At 52.7% G+C, this 24,960-nt stretch overlaps 7 protein-coding genes across 7 annotated transcripts; 5 read left to right on the top strand and 2 right to left on the bottom strand.

Annotated features, from left to right (window-relative positions):
* Positions 1-1,002: 1,002 nt before the first annotated feature.
* Positions 1,003-2,003, bottom strand: M406DRAFT_332836 (uncharacterized protein; the record flags this gene model as incomplete). Its single annotated transcript, XM_040920784.1, has 4 exons — positions 1,003-1,060; positions 1,170-1,209; positions 1,332-1,374; positions 1,584-2,003. The coding sequence occupies 4 exons, from the start codon at positions 2,001-2,003 to the stop codon at positions 1,003-1,005; spliced, it is 561 nt and encodes a 186-aa protein (XP_040773433.1).
* A 1,450-nt stretch (positions 2,004-3,453) lies between these two features.
* Positions 3,454-4,578, top strand: M406DRAFT_341679 (periplasmic binding protein-like II; the record flags this gene model as incomplete). Its single annotated transcript, XM_040921691.1, has 2 exons — positions 3,454-3,644; positions 3,744-4,578. The coding sequence occupies 2 exons, from the start codon at positions 3,454-3,456 to the stop codon at positions 4,576-4,578; spliced, it is 1,026 nt and encodes a 341-aa protein (XP_040773432.1).
* A 1,758-nt stretch (positions 4,579-6,336) lies between these two features.
* Positions 6,337-11,778, top strand: M406DRAFT_82743 (uncharacterized protein). The gene is made up of 3 exons (XM_040926030.1): positions 6,337-6,599; positions 9,720-11,172; positions 11,275-11,778. The coding sequence occupies exons 2-3, from the start codon at positions 9,950-9,952 to the stop codon at positions 11,573-11,575; spliced, it is 1,524 nt and encodes a 507-aa protein (XP_040773431.1). The 5' UTR covers positions 6,337-6,599; positions 9,720-9,949; the 3' UTR covers positions 11,576-11,778.
* Positions 11,779-13,328: 1,550 nt separating this feature from the next.
* Positions 13,329-15,598, bottom strand: M406DRAFT_332832 (uncharacterized protein; the record flags this gene model as incomplete). The annotated part of the gene is made up of 4 exons (XM_040920783.1): positions 13,329-13,405; positions 13,438-14,842; positions 14,897-14,979; positions 15,247-15,598. 4 exons carry the CDS (start codon positions 15,596-15,598, stop codon positions 13,329-13,331), a joined length of 1,917 nt encoding a protein of 638 aa, XP_040773430.1.
* Positions 15,599-19,084: 3,486 nt separating this feature from the next.
* M406DRAFT_99052 (uncharacterized protein) lies at positions 19,085-21,265 on the top strand. Its single transcript, XM_040926437.1, has 4 exons — positions 19,085-19,257; positions 19,374-19,522; positions 19,594-19,810; positions 19,904-21,265. Exons 2-4 carry the CDS (start codon positions 19,387-19,389, stop codon positions 21,066-21,068), a joined length of 1,518 nt encoding a protein of 505 aa, XP_040773429.1. The 5' UTR covers positions 19,085-19,257; positions 19,374-19,386; the 3' UTR covers positions 21,069-21,265.
* A 254-nt stretch (positions 21,266-21,519) lies between these two features.
* M406DRAFT_294153 (uncharacterized protein) lies at positions 21,520-22,452 on the top strand. Its single transcript, XM_040919123.1, has 3 exons — positions 21,520-21,722; positions 21,831-21,936; positions 22,135-22,452. Exons 1-3 carry the CDS (start codon positions 21,559-21,561, stop codon positions 22,219-22,221), a joined length of 357 nt encoding a protein of 118 aa, XP_040773428.1. The 5' UTR covers positions 21,520-21,558; the 3' UTR covers positions 22,222-22,452.
* A 673-nt stretch (positions 22,453-23,125) lies between these two features.
* M406DRAFT_63359 (uncharacterized protein) lies at positions 23,126-24,223 on the top strand (the record flags this gene model as incomplete). Its single annotated transcript, XM_040924832.1, has 3 exons — positions 23,126-23,531; positions 23,609-23,645; positions 23,734-24,223. The coding sequence occupies 3 exons, from the start codon at positions 23,126-23,128 to the stop codon at positions 24,221-24,223; spliced, it is 933 nt and encodes a 310-aa protein (XP_040773427.1).
* Between the last annotated feature and the right edge of the window lie 737 nt (positions 24,224-24,960).

Genomic DNA, 24,960 nt, shown 5'->3' with positions numbered 1-24,960 from the left:
GCCAAGCGGCTGGTCGTCCGTGGGCCTGGCAGCCACTTAAGGCTTACTCTTCGGTATACCTCTTGCTCCGACTCCAAAAGGGAATGAACAGCCACTTCAGAAGTTCGGATTCTGGATTCGAGTGTTGGTCACAAGCAGTAGCCCTTGGGAAATTTGTTGTCGCGTATCTGCGTCACTCGTCGCGTAAGTGGAGTTGGAGGGGGGCGGGGGGCGGGCCTTGGCCTGGTCTGCCGCCGATTCATGCAAAATCCGTAGTGAAGGATTGACCGGGCAACGAGTGCACAGGCAGTGTGGATACGACTCGAGGGCGCATGCAGTGCAGTCTGACCAGCCTGAGGGAAGGAGTTGGAAAGATAGAGGGGAGCGAGTAGGAATTGCTAGGAGTGAAAAATAAGAAACACACGAAGAAGAAGATGCAGGGTCAAATTCATAAAGGGCGGGGAACGCCGCTGCATATACGAATCGAGGATTGAAAAGCAATGTTGGTGACCTCGCAGAGGAGAGTAAGTCATGTGGCATGCAAGAGTGAGAAAACAAAAGAAACAAAGTGACGACTCGAACCGAGGGCGACATACATCAACGAGAGTGAGGGATTGAAAAATGAGGTCGAGGAGCAAAAGAGTGGGGTTTTGGCTTGGTAAAGACCCGGGTGGGTAAGTACTCTATCTAACTGTGGTAGTTGAACGGTACCTGGGGTGGTGTTTCCGCCGCCTCAGCTGCCAGCTGCAGGTGCACACACCACGGGGACTGTGTACGCGGGGGACGGCGCGCACGCGGAGAGCCTAACACTGCCTGACTGCTGTTTGGGTGGGCGGGTAGGCGCGAGGCGCGAGGCAACCCACCAATCTCTTGAGGGTTAGTTAGTACTTCAACTGCTGGATCCTTGGGCGTTGAGGCCAAGGTTCCAAGGGGGCTGTGTTACGACCCCGCGCCTGTCCAGCGGAACCAAGTTGTGCCAGGCAAGCCAGGGTGCCTAATCTACCGTGTGGGCTAGGCATCACCCTAGGCACCGCTCCCGCGATCTGTATCCATGTCGTCACGCTTGGTACGCCTGGTACGCCTGGGAACGTATACTATAGTACCCCAAAATACAGCACACTAGACTTGTCCAGTCTAGCGCCCATGCGACCCAACCTCGCGGATCCTCCCCGGGCCAATTGTCCACTGACATTGCGACGATCTTGGGGCAAGTTTCTTGCTGCACCAGCCCTGCGAACAAATTTCATTCCCAGGGTTGCCATCTCCTACATACGCAACACCAGATCAAGATTCTGCGGATGATATGTGAGACTTTCTTTTGACACCCCGTTTGTCACTGCGCGACCGCGTACGAATGCGAATGCGCGTTGCACCAAGAGACGTGTCGCGCCTCCACTAAAAGTACTCGTGAACCGCGTGTGGAGTTATGAGCCCAAGATACCGCGCCGCGATGTTTGGTTGTTTCTCCAGCTTTGATTTGCAAAAAAAAAAAAAAAAAAAAAAACAAAGAGGCAGACTGCTTTCAGTACAAGCAGGGCCACTTCCATACTAGAAGACACAATGCTATCTCAAGTTGGGACCTCCAATTCCGTCGTGACAATTACCTTGTGCGCCTCCACACTTCCCAATCGCCAAGGCATCGCGTCCCGCTCATATTCCTCAGATGTCATCAGCCTGACATAGTCCGCAAACGAGTCGTACCTGGACAGTACCACAACATCCCACTTCTCGCCCTCTCCGTTCTCCCTCCCAGCCATAAGAGACGCGTGAGATGCGCCAAGGTATACCGGAGACATCTTGATGCCAAATTTCTCTGCCAGCCCGGAGATGATTGGGCTGTAGCGTGTGATGAAAGCTTCCTGGCCTGACATGGGAGGGCCGAGGCTGGCGGCGTGCGAGGAGATGTCGCGGAAGCGCAGGAAAATGACCATTGTGACGGGTTTATCGGAGGGGATGGCCGAGGCGATGTCACTGCCGGGGCCGAGGGGCAGAAAATGAACCCCTTCACTGGCGGTGGTCGACATGTGGAGGTCTTCTGTATATTCTTCTCTGAATAGAGGTGAACGATCTTGATCAAACTTGTTATTCTGGAGATACTGCTCATTGGACTACTATCGCTACCTTCTCAAGCCTCTTCTTATACTACTTTTTCTTGTCTACAAGCGGTACCCAGTTATCGGACACCTCGCGACTTTCTCGGCAAGGTTTTTGGCGAGTTGCTTCCGAGCACCAACAAGAACATGCTAGACATCTGGCGAGGATGCGGCACAAATATTGCGCCGCCACATAAAAGTCTCCGAGAGCACGGGAACCCCAAGACGATCAGCTTCAGGGCCCGGGGCGTAAACATTCACCTGAAAAGTGCCAGTACACCGTATGGATGTCTCTGTGAAACTTACACGCGGGACAACTGGAAGGAAGTGGATTTGTATCCATTTTGACTTGAATATCTGTCGATTAAACCAACTCCAGCTTCAAACTTATTCTTCATCCAAAACATACAAGCTGTTACTAATTAGGATTAATAATGCTCTTGTATCTAAATTACTACGACCACATCCTGTACTGTACTATTCATCCGCGAAATAATACGTCACAAATATCAAGGGGTTCATATCCATTCTCTGGCAATCTGGGCAATATTTGCTCAGGCACAAGTATCTTGTATAAACTAAGACAGCACCGATTCTCATGATATCAAACGAGATAATTCGCAGCTTATCATACACGTTGATACTAAGTGGAGTGTATTCGGTTAAAAGCTGAAATCAGCCATATAATGGTTCCCGTACTATTCTTCTCATATGCTGGTGGGTGGCTTAGTTGTGTTTGACCTTCCCTCTCAGCGAGTGTGTACACTGCAGATGAATGGTGACAACTAACTCGTACTCACTCTGCAGTAACTCTCCTCAGTTCTCGTTTTAACAGTGTTCCTGGTGTGACCGAGATAGCCACGGAACTAGCTTTGGATAGAGAGACTCAGTATTCGGGACATAGGAAAGGCTCCTGATGGACTTCTCGAATTACAGCTTCTCAAGGTGTGCATGTATTCGATTATTCAGCCTCCAAAGTTCTTTCACTTCAGCAATATTGAATAGTCAGTGTGGGAAACCCCAGCCGGTACTAGATGGGCGATGATATGAATGCATCGTAGAACGGATGCCAGACAGACATAATTACATCTGAACTACACGCTGCTTACTAGCAGCTTCGGAACTTTGTCACAATTAGCCTAGCCGTTGCTCCCCGCATCCCACCATCAGCCCGTTCACCACCACCGCAGAACAATCGCCCTAAGGCAGTACTGAACTCGTATCACGCTCCTAGCATGTGGCGATATCAGTCAAAAAGTACCACAGCGTCGGCATCCAGTTTCGAATGAACACTCAACAGTCGTTGGACAGAAGTGTGCCGTATTGTATCGTTGACTCTGCGCGAACGAATCGCACTATCGCCGAGGCAGAACGAGAAGAAATGTCCGCAAACAAGGTGAGCATCTCGTTCGCGTCTGTGCCCTATGACCGGATGCAGGCCCTCCAGCAAGGAGAAGTCAAGGCGGAGGGCATCGACCTCAACTTCATCTCGGTAAACCACCCTCGAGACATCTTCGACCGCATGTCCGGAGGCATGGAGTTTGATGCTTCGGAGTTGTCCTTGAGCGAGTAGTACGTGCTCACCCCCAGAGACCGGAGCGTCATGGCGCAAAGCAGCTGGAAGAATGACTACTTGATTAATCATTGATAATGAAACATAATGGAATACAGTATCTGCCAATATGCAGCGGGGAAGAGAGACTTCACAGCCATCCCCGTCTTCCCGTCTCGGGCCTTTCGGCACGGATTCGTAGCCGTGAACACGAAGACCATCGCCTCGCCGAGGGACCTCAATGGCAAGAAGATCGGCGTGCAACTATACACGATGACCGCAGCGGTCTGGATCCGAGCCGTGCTCCAGCAGCACGGCATCGACCTCTCATCAATCCACTGGACCCAAGGGTCCATGGAATCAGGGCACTCCCACGGGGAACCGGCAGTCATGCCGCTCGTCAAGCCAGTCGACATCACGCCGAACGAAACAGGCAAGTCACTGAGTCAGCTTCTCGAGGACGGCGAGATCGATGCTACGATCGGGGCAGACCTGCCAAATTGCCTGGGAAAGGCGCAGCATGTGAAGAGGTTGTTTCCGGATTTCAAGGAAAGGGAGAAGAGATATTTCAAGGAAACAGGAATCTTTCCCATCATGCACGTCGTGGTAGTCAAGACCGAAATCCTGCAGAGACACCCCTGGATGGCGACAAGCCTGTACAATGCACTGGATGACTCAAAGGAGGTGGCGCGGCTGCGGATGAGATTTCTGGATTATCTGCGGTACATGTTTCCACGGCTGCCCGCGGAATTGGACGAGATTGACGAGGTCTTCCCGGGCGGCGATCCGTGGGTGAACGGCATCGAGCCGAATAGAAAGACACTGGATGGGCTTGTCGAGGCACTCCATGATCAAGGATTGATCGCAGAAAAGCCGAGCACTGATATGTTATTTGCTCCTGTGCGTGGACAGAACTGGAAAATTGGATTGGGCACCGCTCTGGTTACCAGATGAATTGAAAGGTCGGAGTGAACTTCAGCGAGAGTAATTTTTAGTTTCTTGGGGTTTTCCCGCTGAGAATTCCAGGCGATGCACCCCAATGCTTCTGCGATTGAATCATCTTTTGGTAGTCTCTTTCCTTTCCATGTAGCAGTACACGGCGTGTTATGAGTGGTTTCCTCGCAACCTGGGCCTCACTCATTCGCATCGTACGGAATTGAATCGGAGTAGGCTAGGGATTTCGTGAATGTACAGTCCCATACCAATACATTGACCCAAATCATGGTGTCTTTGATACATCACTGCCGAGTTCCGATCATCATGTGCTGAAGGTCGGAGTTCGCTCGCGCGGATTCAACTACTAATTATAGGAGCACACTGCAAACTGGCTGCAGACTTCACGCGAAAAGAGTCATGCAGTTTCATTTCTGTCTCTGGTTCCTACGGAATCATTAGCTGAGCCATTCGAGGGCTGATGAGGATTGTGAAATGCACACATCATGGCAAAAGAAAGCAAAAAGTACCTTGCAGTGTCGTGCTGGATTTGAGTGATTCCACGTTACATATGTGTGTGGGAAAATATATAGGTACAGCCAGTTCTGAGAGACTGGCGATCGCTTTTTTCCCCGACAATGTGTAATTTCAGCCCCCAACCACACATCACCACTCCTACGAATCCATGCCTCTTCTCTAGCCGCGCCTCCTCTCCACCGACGCCGGCAACGTGTCCTCCATAGCGTAAAGATCAATTGGCTCGATGTTACACGAACTAGATGAGATGTATTGTGCTAATCATATGATCCAACATGATACGATATTACGAGGTACGTCAACTGAGTAGAGCTGTGTGGTACATTGTCAGAAGCCGTAGTCTCGAGCTCACACTTAAAAAGGGCGTATTAATGACGAGGCTTTGACTCACGACTGCGAATTTGGTTCCGAGACCTAGTTTGTGTGGACTCATCACGTTGGGCGTTGTACCTGATTGGATTGTTCCTTGCGGGCTCAGCCGAGATGCACCAACTCGCATCAAAATCATTCTGCATCATTATGAGCGTGCATCCTCAACTTTAGACCTGGGGGCCACGACGACTTCTCAGGCCGCGAAAACAAATTGCATCATGCCAACGCGTTTCAAGCGGTGAGGAGAAGGCGACATGTTGGCCCGTCTTACTCCAGTGTCAGACTTCTTCGCCAACGGGTGACAACGACACAACAACATGGAGTATGCTTTGCTGGTCTACTACGCGAAACCAATCTTTGTTGGCTGATTCCACACTGAAAAAGAAAGGAAAAAAAAGAAAGCAATAAGCACCAACTTCTAGTACAGTACGTAGCTACTATGGTACATACCTAGCCAGCGGTTTATCAGTATGTTACGTAGCCGACCACACCGATGAATGCCGTACTGGTTTAATGTTGTGACTCCGAAGCCGAGCTCCGGGGTGAGACGAGGGTTACTTAGCCAGTCGGCCAGTCCAATCGAGGTTGCCGGAAAATTGGATTGAGTCATATTCTAAACTAGAAACATATGGTAGGAAGCCACAAATCTATACCGCATCTGGCACACCGTAGCGGTACTCCGCCGTATGGAATCAGATAATTATAGCCCGCCTTTTGCAACAGGAGGGCTATGGGATGTCCACGCAATCACCTGCGGTGCACACACTTACTTGCTTGCTCTCCACATCTATAAGTATGTGCAAGGCGTCCTCTCCAGGACTGGTTTTGTTTTATTTCCCTTTACCTTTTACCATTCAGCCATCAGAAAATAAATAATACTTGACTACAAAGCATCAAGTCAGTCGACGAGATACCAGCCACTTGATCGAACCTCAAGCCAAACATCAAGTTGCCATACACTCTTACAGCACAACACAATATTTTGTGTCTCAAAAACCTCCCAACATGCAGTTGACCAGCTTTCCAAGGACATACGGGGTGGCTCCACCGGCCCGCCAGCCGTCACCGCCGTCAAACAAACCCACCACCTCTGCCGTCACACCGTCGTCAGCCTCCGTGTACACCGAATACTCGTACGACAAAGAGCTCGAGACGCAGACCAAGCCCAAGAGCTCCCTCCGAGAAAAAGTCCTCGGTGTGCTGAAGGACCTCGGACATCCACCGACCGGTGACAAGCAAAACGATGTCGACAACGCAGGTCGGCTGGCCTCTATGCCGGCATCACGAACCTAGACTCCTTCAACGCTATCTCATTTCGAACATAAAAAACACTATAATTGAGCACCTGGGATTTTGGGTTGAGAAATGGGTCGTACGGATGGGGGCGTTAGGGGTGATTCATACCAGTCCTTCACCTGTTTACAATTGTTTGTGGATATCACGGAGGACCTATTGGGCAGAATGAAAACTATCGGGTTTGATGGCAGATTGTCAATATTTTGACCATGGTTTGAGCACAGAAAAGGGAACTTGTTCTTGCAAATACGGAGAGCCTGGAGGGAAAGGCAACGAGGAAACGTCTTCTGAGTGTCTAGGAAACCAGATTGCAACTTTATTAGGAAATGAATATTAAAATCTGAACTACATCTTCCAAGAAACCCCTCCTGTGACGATGAAGTTCTCAGGCTCTAGTACTCTCTCGTCGCCTTGCAAAGTGACTGCTTTCTCCAAGGGGATGTAGACGTATATGTTGTGTAAGATCTGACACAAGCATGTAGACATCATGAGACCTTGTGACCATTCTCGTGATCAAATGGAAAGAAACTCCGGTCGGGGGGGGGGGCATAAATGCTAGTAGTAATAGGCACGGAAGTACTTAGTCGACCCTAACCCTGGTGACATGATGAATATGGCTGGCATGCATATAATGTATTGATTTAATGTTCATACCACGTACCTCGTACGTAATCTTCTGCTTGATAAATCCACCTTTTCTCTCTTTAGCATAAATGTAATTCAGGAGTTACATTGATTCAGTACTTCAAGGAGGGTCAAATCAGGCATCGTACTGTACAAGCTTTCCCGTATTTAACTACTAAGTAGCTTATAAATCTTTCGTGGATGACAAATGCTACCTGTGCTGCATATTATTAGCAAGGGAAAGACTCGGCCAGTAGCCACAGATATGATGATCTAATGTACACCGCTGCACGCTTACGTGCTCCAAAGGATTTGCCTGCTTGCTAATACAGACGGGGCTTGTCTATGTTACTTTACGCGCGAATGCGACTTGGTTGAGGAACCTTGTTGGCTTCACTAAGCACCACGAGGGTAACAAGGAATTGTTATAAAAAGCCATGAAACCTTCTCCCCTCCCCCCTCCGGGAAACGGTATCTACTGCTTCTGATGTCGAGCAAGTGGCTTCATCCCTTGTGCATCCTGACTAGAGAGAGGCTTTTCATAAGGACCGTCATATTTAGAAATTACTGAAGGCTCTTGCAAGCTCATCATACAAGCTATTACACCCTTCCCAACAAGAATTAATCACTATACAAAGTATTGAACATGGCTTCCACCATCCCAGCCAAGCACCCCGCCGTGGTCATCGTCCGCCCTCGCGCCCCCCTCGAGATCCTCGAGGTCGACACCATCCAGCCAGGCGAAGGCGAGGTCCTCGTCCACGTCCAATGGACCGCCTCCACGCCTCTTAACCTGCACAACGCAGACGGCGGCCTGCTCATCCAGCCTCCCCACATCATGAGCGCCTGCTTCGCCGGGACGGTCGCAGCGGTCGGCGATCTGTCGTCGCCATCCCTGTCACCGGCCTCGCGCGGCCTAACAGTCGGCGACAGTGTCTTTGGCTTCTCCTATGCCACGCAGCAGCAGCGGCCCCAGCAGGAGTACATTACGGTTCCTGCCTATCTCTGCGGCAAGGTCCCTGCCAACCTCAGCATGCAGGAGGCCGTCACGGTGCCGAGTAACTTTGTGACGGCAGTACACACCATCACAAGGGATCTAGGGCTGGCGCTCCCATGGCCGGTGCCGTCAGAGGGCTGGGAAGCGCAGGAGAAGGGCCAGAGGGATGCGCCAATCCTGGTCTGGGGCGCGGCGAGCAGTGTGGGCCAGTATGCGCTGCAGGTCCTCAAGGTCTGGGGGTACCGGAACGTCATCGGGGTTGCGAGCGCGAGGCACCACGCTGTGCTGAGGGAGCTGGGTGCAGGCGTGTGCTTCGATTATGGGCAGGAGGATGTCGTGGAGCAGATTGTTGCGAGCCAGAGCAGCAGCAGCATTCCGTACATCATCGACTGCATTGGCTCCTTGGAGGGAACGCTCACGCCGCTGAGCAGGATCGCGGGCAAGGGCACCAAGGTTGCCATCATGCTGCCTGTCATCATGTCGCATGCGAGCGCGACCGAGGTTCCCGAGTACGAAATGGACGTGAGTAAGGTGCTGGTGGGACAGTGGGCGCAGGGCGTGGAGCTGCGGGGTGTGAGGACACACTTCTACACGGACAATGAGTTCTTCAAGTACCACCTGCAGCCGGACGTGATGCCTGAAATGCTGGCCAAAGGATTGATCCAGCCCAACAAGCAGCGGGTTGTCGAGGGCAAAACATTGCTGGAACGTGCTGAGAAGGCCTTGGCTCTGTTGAGGGATAGACAGGTGAGCGGGGAGAAACTTGTCTGGAGGGTTGCTGAGGAGTGAAGTTGATTAGTTTCAACGAGAAGAATGCAAGAAAAATAGTAGAACGATAAAAAGAAAGCAAAAAGATACCTTATAAATATTCCATTAATGCTAAGCAATCTGGCACTGTATAGTAGAACGAAATTCATTAGAAGAATAAATATTTACCGGTAGTCAGATGCGCTATTTGCATATCAAAACAACATGCCTTTACCGGGTTAGCTCTATCGACGTCAACTCCTTCATCCAACATCAAACGGCAGGAACCAAGTATCGGGCTTTCGGCGCAGGGCGGCCAAACCAACCCTTCAACAGCACACACCCTTCAGTAATTCGGACATGCAGAAATCCGATAGGCTGAGCCGCTTCTCGCTCGAAACATGAGACACCCACCCACAGACCCAAAACATGGTCCGAACCGACGACGGCGCCGGCCGCAATGAGCTGCTGCCTGCCTCCTCCGACACCAGCAACGGCCGTACCGCACGAGCAGTGGGCGGCGGCGGCGGCGGTGGCGACGACCATGACACCGACGAGCTGCGCCCCCCTCCATTGCCCCCACGAAGAGCCTCCGTCCAGCTCGCCGCCAAGCCCACCACCGCAATCACCCCTATAGACATCCAGACCCTCTCCTTTCCCGACGGCTCGCGGGGCACCTTCGAGGGCGGTGGAGCCGAGTCTGGCTCCAAGGCCGCATCCTCAAGGGCATCCAGCGGCCATGCCACGCCCGCCGAGCTCGGTGGCTTTGTGCCTGGCTCCGCGCTGCCCGGTGGTGGCGGCGACGATTCGGCCAGTGTGATGAGTTTCGCGCCGACGATGCGCCCGCCCGCAGATCTCGCAAGTCTCGTCGCGGGGGGTCTGAACAAGAAGAGCAGGGCCTGGGCGCTGCTGAGGTCGCAGTCTGCAGCTGTGCAGCCGTTCCAGAGGGCCAGGCAGTATGCGACCGACGGCCTGGGGGACTTCGAGCGCGAGTTCGACGAGATACCGGACGAGGGCGACGTGGGCGATGAGGTGCGCCTGGTACAGTGGCGGTCCAAGCTGAAGCACTACATGATCCTGTCGTCTGCTGGCAAGCCGATATGGAGTCGCCACGGGGACGTGAGCCTGATCAACTCGTCCATGGGGGTTGTGCAGACCATCATATCCTTCTACGAAGGCATGCAGAATCCTCTGCAGGGCTTCACTGCCGGCAACGCTCGTTTTGTCGTGGCCACCGAGGGGCCTCTCTACTTTGTGGCCATCAGCCGGCTTGGCGAGAGCGATATGCAGCTTCGAGACCAGCTGAAGGCCTTGTACATGCAGATCCTCTCCACCCTAACCCTGCCCACCCTCACCAAGATCTTTGTCCACAGGCCCTCGACCGACCTGCGAACGCCGCTCCAGGGGACCGAGGGCCTGCTGTCATCCCTCGCAGACAGCTTCACAAAAGGCTCTCCGAGTTCGATGCTTGGCGCCCTGGAGTGCCTGAGGATACGCAAGTCGCAGAGGCATGCCCTCAACAATGCCTTCCTCAAGGGCAAGACCGAGAACCTGCTGTACGGCCTCATTGTCGCCGGCGGCAAGCTCGTCAGCGTCATCCGCCCGAGGCGACACTCCCTCCACCCCAGCGACCTGCAGCTCATCTTCAACATGCTGTTCGAGTCCGGAGGCATCCAGGCTGGGGGCGGCGAGAACTGGATCCCACTCTGCCTGCCCGCCTTCAACAGCAGCGGGTACCTGTACATGTACGTCAGCTTCTTTGACGAGCCGTCCAGCGACGACCACGAACACGACATGCCGCATGCTACCGTTCCACCATCCGAGGAACAGATTGCCATCATTCTCATCAGCCCGGATAAGGAGTCCTTCTATGACCTCAAGGAGATGCGCGATAGGGTCGCCGCCAACCTCGAAAAGAACGGCCACCTCGAGATCATCAAGACAGCCGTCAAGGTGGGCCGGTCAAAGATCACCTCCATCGCCCCAGGCAGCCAGATCAGCCATTTCTTGTACAAGTCTCGGGCCAACGTACAGTTTTGCATGTCATCACTCGAACCCTTCGCCGGCCCATCATCATCATCCTCAAGGGATCCACACGGCGAAAAGATCAACCATGACGACGACGACGACAACGACAACGACAGCCATGACGATGACGAGACTGTGTCACCAGGCGACGACGGCCTCGTCTCGCGCAGGCGTCTCATGACCCTCTACCACCAGCTCCACGCCTCCGCACACGCCCGCCACTCCCACCTCAAGATCCTGCACTGTGCCGGCCAGGACGCCACCAGCCTGGCCTGGGTCACCCCCGTCTTCGAGTTCTACTGCGTGGCGGGCCCGAATGTATCACGGGCGATCCTGACGCAGGGCGCCAACAAGATCGTCCAGTGGGCCAAGAAGGAGGAGGAGCGCCTTTTCATTATCGGAGGCGGCGTGTTCTGACAGTATATAGAGATAGATACCCCAGGAGCCGGAACGGGCAGCAAGTATACAGATATGTACATATATACACATTCACAAATACGTACCACGTCAAGCCACACCAGAGGTAGTCGCCCTTCGGCCTGAGTACCGGTAGACAAACATCAGATTAAGTCAAGAGGGGTCACTCATTCTTTAGACTAGGTCTCACTATTACTTTTTCATGCCTACACTATGGGGAAGAGGGTCATGCAGTCTGTTGTATATGTTGACTCATCATGGCGCTCTAGACAAGGCGTCGTTCCGTCAGCCTAGGCACCTTAGAATCAGCACTAGCATGCACTGCTGTCGATGGGATAAGGAAGTTGCCCCAAGGAGAACATAGAGAGGAAATAGCAGAGGCGATACTATTCATGCCTCGGAATACTTGAGGAAATGTATGTCGTGTGTATTCTAATCTGTATTAAGTAATACCTCGACCGCCCCTTCGACAACCCTCTGACAGAGCTGGTCAAACTTGCTCGCAGTGTCCCTCTACACAAGTTGCGAGCGTACTGTCTTCGGAATTCTCCCCTCTCTTGACTCGATTGCGTTTGTCGCCTGACCTCATGATTCGAACCCGCAACCCGCCACGACTTTCGACGTCTTAACTCTCGAAATACACAGCACCTTGTCTCTTCGAGAATCTCCAGACCTTTCTGTTGAATCAGGTCTCTCTCTGTCTCCCTCGAACTTCATTATCGAGATAGAAGGAAGCAAACCAGCTGCTATAAACATGGCCCTTCGCCTTTTTTCTGACCTGCCAAACTATGCATTACACAATCACTCAGCTCTGCGTTTCACTTTGCCCCAAGTTCGGAGTCTATGTCTCGCACCCCTTATGAATCTTCCCAACCTGCTCCGAACCCTTGATGTTCTCACAACCCTATAGCGATCCGTTGGCTGACTTGACGTGAGTAAGGGATCTCGGCAGGTGCTTGTTTCCTGGCCCTCCACAGCTAGCAGAGCATCTCCGCCAAAGCTCTGCTCACGGCGAGAGCCGCCGGAGGAAGGTGATTGCTGAGGATGGTGAGACTCGGTGAGCCGTGATTTCAGATACGAAAGCCGCTTTCTGAGCCCTCGTCGCCGCCTCACAAAGCTAACATCCGAGAATGAACTCTGCACCTCACACTTCAGCTGTGTATCAAGAGTTGTACCTTTGATGTGTTCATGGGTTCGTAGTTGTTGAGCTCTTGCCACGACGGTGGTAATAAGTGATGGGGCAGATATTTGCTCCCGGAGCTCTGGCGCCGTTAGTCCTATACCGGGAGGCCGGGTGCTCTTTACTGTAGTCTTTAGACCTCCCGGACTGTTGAACAAGTCAATCGGATGAGTCGTAGGAAGCTCTGAGATGGTACTGGACCTGTTGATGCCTGGCCGCCGCTTGACAGTGCCGTTGTCCTCAGATACCCTTGTTGTAAGTGGCGGCCGAGACACTTTAATCGGTAAGCGCCTCCTGACTGGAATAACGGAATACTCTGGTCTTGTCGATTGTTTCTCCCCTGAGTACATAGGGAGAATCACATCAGGCTGTTCCGGGTAGCCATGCTGGAAGTCCCAAAGGTGCCGAGGGTCATGAGATGCAGCTTGCTTCAACCTCAGCCTAGGCTTCCGAACTCCGCGGTCAGAGGCGTACATGTCGAAACCCTTCGTCGCCTCACCGTCACAGTCTTGAGGCCGGATGGGGTCACATAGCGATGATCGAGCGTCGGTGAGTTGTGAGACGTCAATTGGCTCACACCGTAGCGGTACCAATGTCGCTGCCAAAGGCGACTCCGGAGCGGGTGCGAGCTCGGGCAAAGGTGGCAATGCCTTCATCAGTTGGGGTATGCTGTTTTTCACACGAAGCATCTTGACCGGCGAAATTGGCTGCGGTACCAAGGTCGGGCCGCTGCGGGTTGAGACCACTTGATATTGGTCGAGCTCGTCCGTAGAAAGTGGGTTGTTGGCCTTCATTTTGGCGTACTCCAGCCCTTGCCGACATAGTGACGATGTCCGAGGAGGCGCCGAGAACCCATTTTCCCTCTGAACTGGATTTAGCCCGCCAGGCACTGATTTGGAGCTGGGCAGCATCGATAACTCGACTTGGTCGGGTTCGTCGGACTGAGGCGTTTGCATGCGTTTGTCCATGTATTTGACGAATGAAGCCAAGTCAACCAGCCCAGAACCCAAAGAGAAGAGGCGGCTATCTCTTCGTCCAGTGCTGCCCTGGCGAGCAAACGCTACCGATGTAGTGCTCGAAAGTTCAGGCCTTGGCACAACGGTGGTCACTGATTCTGAGAGGCCCATCCACTCCCGTGAGCACTTCGCAGAAGTTGCTTCATCCTTTGCGCCGTCTTCGCTCTCACCCACAATGCGATCTTCACCTGCACAAATCTCTGGCTTCGTCATTGGCATTCCGATGTCAAAGTCGGGTGTCTCAGGGCAGAGAGGACTTTCAACCGTGGACATCTCAGATGTCAAACTCATGGCGACCGGCCCCACGGCACATGCTGTATCACCAGGGCGAATGCCTCTATATTCATCCCGACAATCGACAGATGAGGAAGCTGAGAAATACGATGTCTCCGCGGTTGGGTAAGGCGTGGGTAACACGGGACTAGACGCCAAAGCCTCGTCGGCCGTTTCGCCGGAGGGAGGCTGCGTGGCAGTGTCTTCTGTCTTGTTCATCAAAAGTGATCCTGAAAGGTCCTTGGAGCTGCCAGAGGCATTACTGCCGTCACGAGATTCGACCATGGTCGCTTGCTGAAGGAATTCAATGGCACGTTTGGCGTCGTCATCAGCAGTCTCGGAACTAAAGTCACGGCGGCACTTCGCGAGGCCTGTACTGACGGTGTCGGACATACATCTCGAATCTGAAGCGATCTGGTAATCCGAAGGTGGTTCTGCGGCAACATCTTCGAAGTTTTCGCTGTAGTCGTAAAACAGTGGTTCTCGCCGAGGTGCCGGCGGAAGTTTGGGCGTGCATGTACGAGGGGGTCCATACCCTCCGTTCGTTGAAGTTAGGCTGGACGTCCTTTGACTGTGTCCTGATGAGCCGCTTCCTAACCTATGCCTCGGTCTCAGACCCCAGGGATGGAGCTGAGTTGGCATGGGCGGTCGAGCCTTGGGCATTCGTAGGATCGAACGTGGATCATCCGTGAAAGAGCGCGTAGATTGATTGACGTCGTACTTCACAGCCAGAGGTGCTGGTATGTCCCTCGTTGTCTTGTAGGGGAACAACATTGCGTGAGGATGGTGAGTCGTTCTCTGCTGATGCAGGTCAGTACTAGTCACAAGATATTTTCCTAGAATAGCACGCACCTGTGGGGTTCTGGCAATCTCTACCATCCTAGTATAGTCCACCAGGCCATTCTCGGTCAGTGCCGGGGACGCAGGCCGGATGCCTGGTCGTGCAAGGCGTGTTGGATATGGATAGGGAGACCGCGGCCTTTGAATAAGTGCGGGCAGGTTACTTCCTTGCTGAACAGCATCGACTCTGGGCATAGCATACCCGTTCGTGCCACGGGTTGTCAGAGAGTATGGCGATTGCCTACTGGTGTCCCAGGGTAGAGAGATTGTGCTCGAGATGGCCTTGTGACTGACTTGGTCCTCGGATCCATACATCGAGATGATCTCCGAGGTGCTGTCACGATAGCATGGCAGCAACTTACGTTCCTCCTGACCGGGTCCCGCGCAGCTAGGAATTACGCGCGGGGAAGGTCGGCGCAGGTCTCCCAAGCTGGCTCTCGCTCGCAATGGTCTATTCTTGCCGGCGCTTAGGGAACACAGCTCGATGTTGCCGGTCTCTGTTGTCTTCCTTAGCATGTTGTAATACAAGTACTTGGGGTGGTCCTTGCGGTGATCGTCGTCGAGAAAATGGTGCTCTCTGGTGCTTCGAAGGCTTCTTGGTGAGGGCTGATGGTGATCAACGTCCGACCTTGCTCGGCCTCGGGCATCAAATGAGCGGTTGAGGTTGCCATGGCTGGCGGAGCGCCTGGCAACGCGTACGTCGTTGCGATCCATAGTGCTTGTTGATGGATCGTTGGGTGATTGGGAGAGGAGGATCCTGAAGTAAGCGCTGAGAATTATGTTGAGGGACAATCAACGACAATGTCTCAAGAAGGGGGATAGGATCTATTATTGGAGTAAAAGGTCTCTGACCAAGCTCGTAATCAAAAATCAAGATTGCAGCTTTTGCTGGGGTTTAGTGAGGCATATTTGTTGATGCTCTCCAAAGTGGTGCCCTGAAAGCAGGAAGTCAAGGTAAAGACGAGGACAAAGACTCCGAAAGTGGGTTGCGATCTCGAGTGATGTGCTCCGAGCATTTGCAAAACAGAATGAGGGGAGAAACGGAAAAGGGAAGGGAAGAGAGAGGGGGGGGGGGGTGGTGAGGGAAGGAGGAAAGGAGGAAAGGAGGAAAGGAGGGAAGGAGGGAAGGAGGGAAGAAGGGAAGAACGAGGGAAGGGAAGGAGGGAAGATAAAGCTACTTTGTTCAGTCGATCATGTAGGGACGACAGATGAAGTTGACAATGGGAAAAGTTTGAGTCGTACCCTCCTTCCTCCTTGTAGCCCGGATATTGAACTCTTGGCCACACAAAAGCAGGCAATTTTGCTGTGTCATCCGAGTTTCTTGTGCTATATCGCAGACTGACAGCTGCTGTGGCACCTTCCACCTTCCCGTCAAGCTGGCCATGATATCTCCCACCTCAAAACAGAACAGTGATAAACAGCCTTTGCACCGAGCCCATAGTAGCAGCTACTAGTGGAGTGGATTAGACAGATGAACACGCTTGTCATCGGTACGAAAGGAACAGAAGCCAAAAAACCTCAGCCTATACTAATCAACAGGAGGAATTTGCTTCAGTACAATAGAAAAAACATCACTCAATTTGAAGGTACAATCTGGGTTTACAGATCAGGCTCAGCTGACCCAGAGATCTTGACGAGATCAACAGATGCCCTGGCCAAGTTGTTATTTGGTGATGATAGAAGGAGCCCTGGGTATTCCGCTGACATCTGATGAAGAGTGCTGATTTCAGGAGGTATCGTGCAGTGCGGAGAGGTACATTTGAGATATCGCACTTCTGGCCACGCATTGTTCCTCATGAAAGTCATCTGATGATATTCACTCTTGGGCGTGAGCTAGTTGTTCAAGGCTCAGACTGGGAGACAAGACAAAAAATTGAACAAGGATACTTAGACTTAATCTGTATTCTCAGGTTGAAGGTCAAGTGCAGAGATGACCATCTGGCTATAACCAGAAATGAATATCAAAATCAAGACATTGATTGCTTGGAGCATAGGCCTGCTTCCTGCTATTCTGTATGTGGGCTCTGCACAGCAGAAAGGGGCTGCTGCAAGGGGAGCCTTTGACCCTGAAATCCGGGGAAGTGGAGCTCTCTCTTCTTCTCCACAGTATGAGAGGCAACGTATGGAGAAACTTGGGACAAAATGAATGTGGATAATCAATAACAGACAACGTCTAGAATGATATGCACAGACGCTAGCTATCCGACAGACTATAGTACATAAGGCAAATGCTGTAGGATCAAGTCGTAGGAAGGGTACGTACCTCGTCCAGTTCAACCTTAAAATTCGAGCCTGCACGATCAAACTTCGGAATGAATGACCATGCCAAATCGGCACGTCTGACAGGACATATCTGGAATTATTACCAGATAGACTAATTCCAATCGAGGCTTTCCGAAGAAGACTCTCTTCATATCCTCATCATATACAGCCACTTCAATATTCTGACCTAACATACTCCTACTCCAGTGCGTTGCTCGATCCCTCCTATCCATAGTCTCTGCTCGCCCTGGGACAGCGGGGTTTAGTCATTGCGAGCATCACATCAACATGAGGTCCATTCAAATACTGCAAATTTTGTTAGTCTTCCTTCTTCTTTATCCATCAGGTGCGGGATGGCTTGGGTATCAAATTCACCACTTGATGAATACCTCTGAGGAGGTGCGCAGCTCAAAAGCTGGGCTTATGATGTTGGTATTGAAACTAAATACGCCATGCCTAGGAGGAACGTCAAAATTCTCTATCGTCTGGATGTCTCGCTGTAAGCCTTCGAGGCTCTGGTTCTCGTGTCTCACCCTAGTCTTGGTCAGACCATGATGCGCGACAGCTGTATGGACAAGGAGGCTTGTTCCGTTCCCTTCATGCAATCTTAGACAAGGTGAGTTAGCAAGTGTACATTATGGTGCTGCGGTATTGATGAGGAGAAGAAGAAGAATAACCAGTGCGCTGATGCTTTCTGAAGTGCGTGCAGCTTAGCTCGCCAGAGACTCGCCCCAGCGGATTTTGAACCGGTCAAACGGAGACAACACCATCATCAGGTGGTTCTTCGTCTTGGCCCTGCTCAGTCTTCTCACCCCTACTGGGTTCTCCATAAGCTCTGTAGAAGGTCGACGGGGCAAAGAAAGACGGGACGGCGCTACAAGGCCGCTGGATACCTAGTTCTGGTAGCCATAGTGCATCAGCATCATCAGAAGAAAGCTATATTAAAGACGCTGAGTGTCAAAGCCTGGCTGGGAAATGAAGAACAAAGACATCAATGCACCGTTTGCGCCGACCCGTCCTGTCCGATGGCTCCCAGGGTGTGTGAGAGTACTGACCTAATGCGAGCACAAGGATGATCAATGCATTGATAATCTTCACCCCCGGAGAACCTCAACAAACCCAGTTGCATGTGACCTCGAATACTGAATATACAGAGCCATGCAAACCTTGGGAAAATGAATCTTGTCGGTAGTGAGTGAAGGAGCAGAATTAAAGCCACGCTGACAAACTGTGAACGAGGTCTGTCTGTAGCCAGGATGAGCCGTCCGATGGCTTGCTTGAAAGTGTCGTACGGCGTCTGACCTCCGTTGGGAGCCTGGACTGCATCCAGGCTAGTGCCACCTCACGGACTCGATTTGGTCCATAACACGCGATTGGCCGCCCGAGCGATAGGACAATAGTAGCCTTGGGGACAAAGAAGGCACTCTCACCTAATCGCGGCAGCCAGTTTTAATAAATTAAAATTTAAATCGAAGAAGCTGGTCATCTGACCAAGTCAGCCTTGCCTCTCTTCTGAGTTGCTGATGCTGATTGCCCCCTTCACATGAGCAACAGAAATACAGCAATACTGTAGGAAATAGCCGCTGTAAATAACAGTGAATGGGGTTTACGAGCATGGGAATCCTGAGATCCTATGGGTCAAAGGCAGGTCCTATTACCCCGCTAAGCCCCTAGTAGCCTAGTGTACCAGTTTAAGGGTCCTGGCAGAGTTCATGGTTGGCGGGCCGCCAGCCCAGAGCTCAGCTATGTCAGCTCCTTGCTATTGGGGCTCGGGTGGAAGGGACACCTGTTCACTCGAGCCGCGTGGGGTGAAGGAAGCACTGAAGGACAGACCAGGGCCATTAGAAATCGATAAGATCCACCTGGCATCTTTCGTAGTTTCGATTATTTATCATCAGGCGACTGAAGAAACACATTTCACCTCCCTTGCCTTTTGACTTGGAACTCATCTGAATTCCATTTAAAAAAAGTCACCTATCCTTCACTCCCTTCTTGCCTTTCATTGGAGACACCACAGTAGCTTGTGGTGTTGTGTGCATTTGGCTGCTTCTATTGATATACCCCTCTGCATTTCCCATCCGCCACTTGTTGGTTTCTTTCTTATTCCAAAGGTTCGTCGTGGTACCAGTTTCAGCCTTGCCTGTGTCTTTCAAAGACACCTCCCTTACCAACAGCTACCTCAGTCTTGACGACATCAAGCAGCAATTGACACTCCTCTTTCCTACAGTTCCTGCATACTCATGATGCCTTCCCTCAGCAAGGCTGTTTATGGCCTGTTGGCCGCTGCGGCTTTCGCTGCTGCATCCGATGTTACGCAGCTGAAGAAGGACAGCTTCGACGAGTACATCAAGAGCAACGATATTGTTCTTGCTGAATGTATGGGACACTCCCTACGACCCCCTGCATCATCGCTTGCTACCGAAACTGACCTCTTCCGTGTGACACAGTCTTCGCCCCTTGGTGCGGTCACTGCAAGGCCCTCGCGCCCGAGTACGAGGAGGCCGCCACCACCCTCAAGGAGAAGGACATCAAGCTTGTCAAGGTCGACTGCACAGAGGAGTCTGATCTCTGCCAGCAATACGGCGTTGAGGGCTACCCTACCCTCAAGGTCTTCCGTGGCATTGACAACCACACTCCCTACAAGGGCCAGCGAAAAGCCGCTGCGTACGTACCATACCCCTCCGCCCCCTTCACCCCCCGCGTGCGTGTCCTATATGATCCTTCTGCAGTTGACTAATTCTGGGCTTCGCTATCCAGCATCACCTCCTACATGATTAAGCAGGCCCTGCCTGCTGTCTCCGTCCTTACGTCCGACACCCTCGAGGACTTCAAGAAGGCCGACAAGGTCGTCCTCGTCGCATACTTTGACGCCGCAGACAAGTCCTCCAACGAGACCTTCACACAGGCTGCCGAGAAGCTCCGGGATAACTACCCATTCGGTGCCAGCAGCGATGCTGCTCTCGCTGAGGCCGAGGGTATCAAGGTGCCTGCTGTTGTGCTCTACAAGGACTTTGACGAGGGCAAGTCCGTGTTCACCGACAAGTTCGACGTCGACGCTATTGAGAACTTCGCCAAGATCGCCGCCACACCCCTCATTGGCGAAGTCGGCCCCGAGACCTACTCGGTCTACATGTCCGCCAAGAAGCCCCTGGCCTACATCTTTGCCGAGACGCCTGAGGAGCGCAAGGAGCTGAGCGACAAGCTCAAGTCCATCGCCGAGGCCCACCGTGGTGCCATCAACTTTGCCACCATCGACGCCAAGCAGTTTGGTGCTCACGCTGGCAACCTGAACCTCAAGGCGGACCAGTTCCCCGCCTTCGCCATCCAGGATACGGAGAAGAACCAGAAGTTCCCCTTTGACCAGGAGAAGGAGATTACCGAGGCAGACATTAAGCAGTTTGTCGACGACTTCGTCTCTGGCAAGATTGAGCCCAGCATCAAGTCCGAGCCCATTCCCGAGAACAACGACGGCCCTGTGACCGTTGTCGTCGCCAAGACGTATGAACAGATTGTCCTTGATGACACCAAGGATGTCCTGATCGAGTTCTACGCTCCCTGGTGCGGTCACTGCAAGGCTCTGGCTCCCAAGTACGAGGAGCTCGGCGCCATGTTCGCCAACTCTGAGTTCAAGGACCAGGTTGTCATCGCCAAGGTTGACGCCACCAGCAACGACGTGCCCGATGAGGTCCAGGGCTTCCCCACCATCAAGCTGTACCCTGCCGGCGCGAAGAAGGAGCCCATTACCTACAGCGGCTCCCGGACTGTTGAGGATATCGCCGCCTTCATTGCCGAGAACGGCAAGTACAAGGCCAAGGTGTCCAAGACGGAGGAGGAGACTCCTGTTGCGCCCGCGGCTTCTGAGGCAACTGAGGCGTCTGAGGAGGCCAAGGAGACCAAGGAGGCTGAGCACGACGAGCTGTGAGGAAATAGCAAGTTGGAGGAGGTTCTGTTATGAGCTGCATGATGAAAACGGGACTGCCTTGATACTCTTTTTTGTTTTTTTTTTGTACTACTTGTCTTTGGGTCTGTTCTCGGTTATCGGGTTTTAGGGATTAGGGCCACGAGTCAAAACAGTCTTCAAGGAGCATTCGGATAATGAAACTACTTTTTTTTCTCTCTAAATTATGATTTTTCCATTCCCTTGCAGGGAGAAAATGACAGGTGTAGAAGTGCAGGGACCCTCACTAACGGCGGATTGGCCGCACAGTAGGATCATGCAGCGAATGCGGTCGGCTAGAAAGGCCCCGTCCCAATTGGTGTAGCCGAGCCCAGGGCCTGGGAAACCCCTACCAAGTTTCCTGGCACGCGAGACAATTAACCACACCGTCCGCCCCTTCACATCTCTAGTCATTCACACGACAACACACACTCTCACACACTCACACACATCCCCCCTTTTCAATTCGCCCAAGATGGCATCGAGAATCCTCTCTTCAGCAGGAGCGCGAGCATTCGCCTCGACGAGCCTGGCTCACAATGCAACACGCCGAACCTTTCAGTCATCAGCACCGCGCCTGTACGCCGACGCGGCTGTCCCGCTGCCAGCTCGCAAGCCATTGGGCGCATTCCGTGGAGGGTTCGTCTCCTAACTTCCCCTTTTCGATGCTTTCCTGGGCTACATACAAGCTCGCTCGACACGAGAGACAAAGCTAACAGTGTGTGCTCCCGGGCACCGACGAAACAGGCTCTTTGGCTTCCTCCTCGGCGCGACGCTCGCTGGCTCTGGCAGCTACTACTACATCCTGCAAGACTACAAAGCATCGAACGAGCTCCTCCAGGACGATATCTATGTGCGTTATTGCATCTGATGATATTCTGCCTGAACCAGAGAAAAAAACCAAAAACAACATATCGCACCAACCTTTGCTTGCTTTGTTTATTATCAACCGTACTCTTCCACTCTTTTGCCGCTCCTTCAACGGCCCTGGCTCTTGAGAAAGAAGCAGACCCGGCTGACTTGCTCCCTTCTTGAGGGAGAAAAACAATAGGCACTTCAGGCGGCTACGCAGCGCATGAGTAATTACCTGACGACGCTGGAGGAGAAGATCGATACAATGGAGAAGAAGCGCAAATAGACGGCAGGAAAATAGATACAGCAAAACTAGGGGGGTTTCTCAACAGAAGGTCTAGGGAAAGGAGGAAAGAAGGGAGAAGGGCTTAATTACTACGAGACTGTACATTAAGACACATACGATGAGCATTTGAAAAAGAAAACAAGAGGCATATTCCACCAACGACGACGAACGCTACGATGGTATCAAGGTGATTGCTTGTTCCCACACTCTTTCAAGCGGCAATAATGGTCCGCCATTGGAAAAAAAGGGCAGCGCGAAAGGGTCAATGCATGCTGGGATACCACTCGTCCGAAAAGTGCCGATGACGTTCCACATGGGGAGGACGGAGGGAGCTCCTCTTTATTCTCATTTGCCTTGGTTAAGAGGGCAGTGTAATAATTCCGTGACGCTGATTTGGCACAGCTGGCAAAGCAAGCTCCGTAGAGCACCCGAGCCTGGGGGGGGGGGGGGCCACGACTCCACTGGAACATTGTATGTACTAAGGTAGTACAGTAGCAAGGATGTGGTGATATACTACATAGTATGTATGCACAGGTTTGTTGATTGAATGAGTGAGTGAGGCAATTTCTAGTTGTTGGAATGATTTCAATCACCCCCCTTTTTAGAACTTGGTTTTTCTTTTATAAAATTTCTTTTTTTCTTCTTTTTTTTCTTGTGCCACATCATGACTGCAGGTGCATGCATGAAGCATGGATGGATCCTCAGCTCCAGGTAGCTTGCAGTGTGGCTGTAAGGGATGTGCGCCTAAAGCCCAGCCGAGGGCGGCCCGAAGTTTCCCACCCCCCAAAAATCCACCACGGAGCCTAAGACCTCCAACATCATCTTCAACCTTTTCTTGCCCTTTTTCTTTTTACTACCACCACCCACCCCATCCTTAAACCCTCTCTTCCTTCTCCCTCCCAAAATGAACAACTTCGGCGTCATAGAGGTAGCCAGCACCAGGACGACCCACGCCCCAGGCTGGGCGTACGTGACCGACGCGGCCGGCCCCTCCAACCCGTCCAAGTCCGTCAGCGCCGTCCACCTCCACGTCAACCGCAACAAGCGCGCCGCGCGCCAGGGCGCCACCGGGTCCTTCAGCGCCGCCCACCACAGCGACGTCTCGGCGCGCCACGACGCGAGGCTGCAGAAGGAGATTGAGCAGCTGCAGCGCGACAGCCTCGGCGCCGGGGGAGCGGCGCAGATCCCTATCCCTGGCGGCGGCGGGCGTGATCGGGACGGCAAGATACGGGGACACACGCCGAATGTGCGTAGGATTTTGGCGAGCCAGAAGACGTTTGCGAATCATCTTGACGATTTTGAGGCGTGGAGTAGGGCGCAGACGGGGGCGGGCGAGGGGGCGACTGGTGGCGGTGCTGGTGCTGGCACTGCGGGGAGTGCTTCGCAGAGCGCAGCGGGCACACCAGCGCCTGCTCCTGCGGCTGGTGGGAGCAAGAGGGCCGCGGCTGGGGGAGCATCGCAGAGGAAAGGAGGAGCTTCGTCGGCGGCGGCGGCGGCGGCGAGAGGCTCCAGGGGAAGGTCGACCAACAACAGCCGGAAGCCCTCGGTGCCAACCCCAGCGCCAGACCCAGATGTCACCATGACCGATGCACCACCACCGCTACCAACGCAGTCAGAAGACAACGCCCAGCCCGATGCTGCTGCTGCTGCCGCCGCCGCCGCCATTCCCACACCTGCCGAGCCCGAGTCCAAGATCCTCACCCCCTTCACCCGCTTCACGCCGGCTGCGCACCCTGGCGACTCCGACCCGCTGCTGGAGTCATGGCTGCCGCCCTTGCCGACGGACGACGAGCTGCGGGAGCTGATGAGGGCGCCGCCGCTCAGCTACAACCAGGCGCGGGGCACGTGGGGGGAGGACGACACACAGTACCCGACGCGGCACTTTTGTGAGGTGTGCGGGTACTGGGGCCGGGTGAGGTGTATGAAGTGCGGCACGAGGGTGTGTGCCTTGGATTGTCTTGATCTCCATCGGGAGGAATGCATCACGCGCTATGGACTGTGAGGATTTCATATGAAAGAAGAGATAACATGGGCACACCTCGTCGGCAGACTGGGTTCGACTATTGTGAGAGGGGACCGGAGTTGCATTTTACAAAAGAGCTGCTTATCATGATACCCCCATATTTGAATGTTTATTTACTTTACAATTGTCATTTCATGTTGAGGAAACTCTGCTATATGAGGTTGACGGTGGAACTGCCTGGTTCAGTGAAGGTTCTCTATAGGGTGCTCCAGATCAGCCATCCTCTTAAGCTGGATCTTGTACCTGCCAAGATTGCTTGAGGTAGTTGTAGAAGATTGGTTTGGTGCTCTCACTGGGTGACCTTGGGGTGTGATTTATTTGGACCGGCAAAGGTGACAGCAATGAACGACTTCATGTGAACAGTCTGTCAAAATACCCAGACTCAATACATCACTTGGAATGGATGACCACGGTTGTCACTAATTACCCTTGCGGAGGAGAAATGCACAACACAAAACGAGATGATGAAGAATTCAATGGTTTGCCGTGATGGTATGCATCTATCTTTAGTCATTCTTAATCGTGACATACAATTGATCATAAATGTACATCGTCCATGCGAAGAAGAAGAAGAAGAAGAAGAAGAAGAAGAAGAGAAAAAAAGGTCCCCTGCGTCTTTTAAAAGACGGAGCAGTTTCGGTATCAGAAAGGTAAAAAAAAAAAATAAAAAAAAAAAGGAAAAACGAAGAAGACAAGAAGAAAGGGAACCCTTTTCC

The sequence above is a fragment of the Cryphonectria parasitica genome (genome assembly GCF_011745365.1).
Source record: "Cryphonectria parasitica EP155 unplaced genomic scaffold M406scaffold_7, whole genome shotgun sequence".
Lineage (NCBI taxonomy): Eukaryota > Fungi > Ascomycota > Sordariomycetes > Diaporthales > Cryphonectriaceae > Cryphonectria > Cryphonectria parasitica.
Note: the sequence above shows the minus strand (reverse complement) of the source record. Positions and strands in the feature narration are given on the sequence as shown.

Bases quoted from the DNA above. Each gene is read 5' to 3' on its own strand.
- M406DRAFT_99052 (XM_040926437.1), top strand. From the start codon at position 19,387: ATGATGCCTTCCCTCAGCAAGGCTGTTTATGGCCTGTTGGCCGCTGCG. The intron at 19,523-19,593 runs GTATGGGACACT...CGTGTGACACAG, and splicing joins CGATATTGTTCTTGCTGAAT to TCTTCGCCCCTTGGTGCGGT. The intron at 19,811-19,903 runs GTACGTACCATA...TTCGCTATCCAG, and splicing joins GGCCAGCGAAAAGCCGCTGC to CATCACCTCCTACATGATTA.
- M406DRAFT_294153 (XM_040919123.1), top strand. From the start codon at position 21,559: ATGGCATCGAGAATCCTCTCTTCAGCAGGAGCGCGAGCATTCGCCTCG. The intron at 21,723-21,830 runs GTTCGTCTCCTA...CCGACGAAACAG, and splicing joins TTGGGCGCATTCCGTGGAGG to GCTCTTTGGCTTCCTCCTCG. The intron at 21,937-22,134 runs GTGCGTTATTGC...GAAAAACAATAG, and splicing joins TCCTCCAGGACGATATCTAT to GCACTTCAGGCGGCTACGCA.
- M406DRAFT_82743 (XM_040926030.1), top strand. From the start codon at position 9,950: ATGAGTTTCGCGCCGACGATGCGCCCGCCCGCAGATCTCGCAAGTCTC. The intron at 11,173-11,274 runs GTCATCACTCGA...CGACAACGACAG, and splicing joins GCCAACGTACAGTTTTGCAT to CCATGACGATGACGAGACTG.